Source organism: Corvus brachyrhynchos, unplaced genomic scaffold (assembly GCF_000691975.1).
Source record: "Corvus brachyrhynchos isolate BGI_N302 unplaced genomic scaffold, ASM69197v1 scaffold419, whole genome shotgun sequence".
NCBI classification, from domain to species: domain Eukaryota; kingdom Metazoa; phylum Chordata; class Aves; order Passeriformes; family Corvidae; genus Corvus; species Corvus brachyrhynchos.
Genome location: NW_008239763.1, coordinates 67366 through 69679, shown reverse-complemented (window position 1 = coordinate 69679; position 2314 = coordinate 67366). Strand labels below are relative to the sequence as shown.

The window sequence follows — 2314 nt, the reverse complement described above, 5'->3', positions numbered from 1 at the left end:
CCGGGGGGGGATTTGGGACATTTTGGGGTCCCTTTTGGGGGAATTCCGGGCACTTTTGGGGTCCCTGGTGGGATCAGGAATTTTTAGGCTCCCTTTGGGGTGGATTCAGGGGAATTTTGGGCTTCCAGGAAGAACCTTTAGGACGCCAAAAAAAACCCAACCCAAAATCCCTATTTTTTTATTCCTTTTTTTTGGGTTTTTTTTCAACTCCCAGTACCCCAAACCCGCAGCAGCAGGTTCTTGTTCTTCAGCTCCTCCACCTGCATTTGGGGAGGGGTCCCCGGGGGGGTCAGGCACCCCCTGAACCCCAAAACATCCCCCTGTGCTCTCCCAGTACAGCCCAGTAACTCCCAGTAACTCCCAGTACCCCAAACCCGCAGCAGCAGGTTCTTGTTCTTCAGCTCCTCCACCTGCATTTGGGGAGGGGTCCCCGGGGGGGTCAGGCACCCCCTGAACCCCAAAACATCCCCCTGTGCTCTCCCAGTACAGCCCAGTAACTCCCAGTAACTCCCAGTACCCCAAACCCGCAGCAGCAGGTTCTTGTTCTTCAGCTCCTCCACCTGCATTTGGGGAGGGGTCCCCGGGGGGGTCAGGCACCCCCTGAACCCCAAAACATCCCCCTGTGCTCTCCCAGTACAGCCCAGTAACTCCCAGTAACTCCCAGTACCCCAAACCCGCAGCAGCAGGTTCTTGTTCTTCAGCTCCTCCACCTGCATTTGGGGAGGGGTCCCCGGGGGGGTCAGGCACCCCCTGAACCCCAAAACATCCCCCTGTGCTCTCCCAGTACAGCCCAGTAACTCCCAGTAACTCCCAGTACCCCAAACCCGCAGCAGCAGGTTCTTGTTCTTCAGCTCCTCCACCTGCATTTGGGGAGGGGTCCCCGGGGGGGTCAGGCACCCCCTGAACCCCAAAACATCCCCCTGTGCTCTCCCAGTACAGCCCAGTAACTCCCAGTAACTCCCAGTACCCCAAACCCGCAGCAGCAGGTTCTTGTTCTTCAGCTCCTCCACCTGCATTTGGGGAGGGGTCCCCGGGGGGGTCAGGCACCCCCTGAACCCCAAAACATCCCCCTGTGCTCTCCCAGTACAGCCCAGTAACTCCCAGTAACTCCCAGTACCCCAAACCCGCAGCAGCAGGTTCTTGTTCTTCAGCTCCTCCACCTGCATTTGGGGAGGGGTCCCCGGGGGGGTCAGGCACCCCCTGAACCCCAAAACATCCCCCTGTGCTCTCCCAGTACAGCCCAGTAACTCCCAGTAACTCCCAGTACCCCAAACCCGCAGCAGCAGGTTCTTGTTCTTCAGCTCCTCCACCTGCATTTGGGGAGGGGTCCCCGGGGGGGTCAGGCACCCCCTGAACCCCAAAACATCCCCCTGTGCTCTCCCAGTACAGCCCAGTAACTCCCAGTAACTCCCAGTACCCCAAACCCGCAGCAGCAGGTTCTTGTTCTTCAGCTCCTCCACCTGCATTTGGGGAGGGGTCCCCGGGGGGGTCAGGCACCCCCTGAACCCCAAAACATCCCCCTGTGCTCTCCCAGTACAGCCCAGTAACTCCCAGTAACTCCCAGTACCCCAAACCCGCAGCAGCAGGTTCTTGTTCTTCAGCTCCTCCACCTGCATTTGGGGAGGGGTCCCCGGGGGGGTCAGGCACCCCCTGAACCCCAAAACATCCCCCTGTGCTCTCCCAGTACAGCCCAGTAACTCCCAGTAACTCCCAGTACCCCAAACCCGCAGCAGCAGGTTCTTGTTCTTCAGCTCCTCCACCTGCATTTGGGGAGGGGTCCCCGGGGGGGTCAGGCACCCCCTGAACCCCAAAACATCCCCCTGTGCTCTCCCAGTACAGCCCAGTAACTCCCAGTAACTCCCAGTACCCCAAACCCGCAGCAGCAGGTTCTTGTTCTTCAGCTCCCCTGCCTGGATTTGAGGAGGGGTCCCGGGGGGATTGGGGGGGACTCAGGCACCCCCTGAACCCCAAAATATCCCCCGGAACCCCAAAACGTCCCCCAGTGCCCTCCCAGTACAGCCCAGTACAGCCCAGTGCTCCCAATAGTCCCCAGTAACCCCAGGGGTTCTTCAGCTCCTACACCCGGATTTGGGGAGGGGTCCCGGGCTGGGGGGGGTTGGGAGGGGGTTCAGACCCTCCTCGCACCCCAAAACATCCCCCAGGACCCCAAAACAGCCTCCTGCACCCCAAAATATCCCCCTGCACCCCAAAACATCCCCCAGTGCTCTCCCAGTACAGCCCAGTGCTCTCCCAGTAACTCCCAGTACCCCAAACCTGCAGCAGCAAGTTCTTCTTCCTCAGCTAATCCACTAGT

The 2314-nt window shown here is 60.0% G+C and overlaps 1 protein-coding gene across 1 annotated transcript in view; it reads right to left on the bottom strand.

The window, feature by feature from the left end:
- Positions 1–202: 202 nt before the first annotated feature.
- Positions 203–2314, bottom strand: part of LOC103621398 — an 11056-nt gene continuing 8944 nt past the window's right edge. The window contains 1 exon segment of the mRNA XM_017742790.1: positions 203–1760. Coding sequence (XP_017598279.1) covers positions 204–1760 — 1557 coding nt within the window. The 3' untranslated portion in view covers position 203.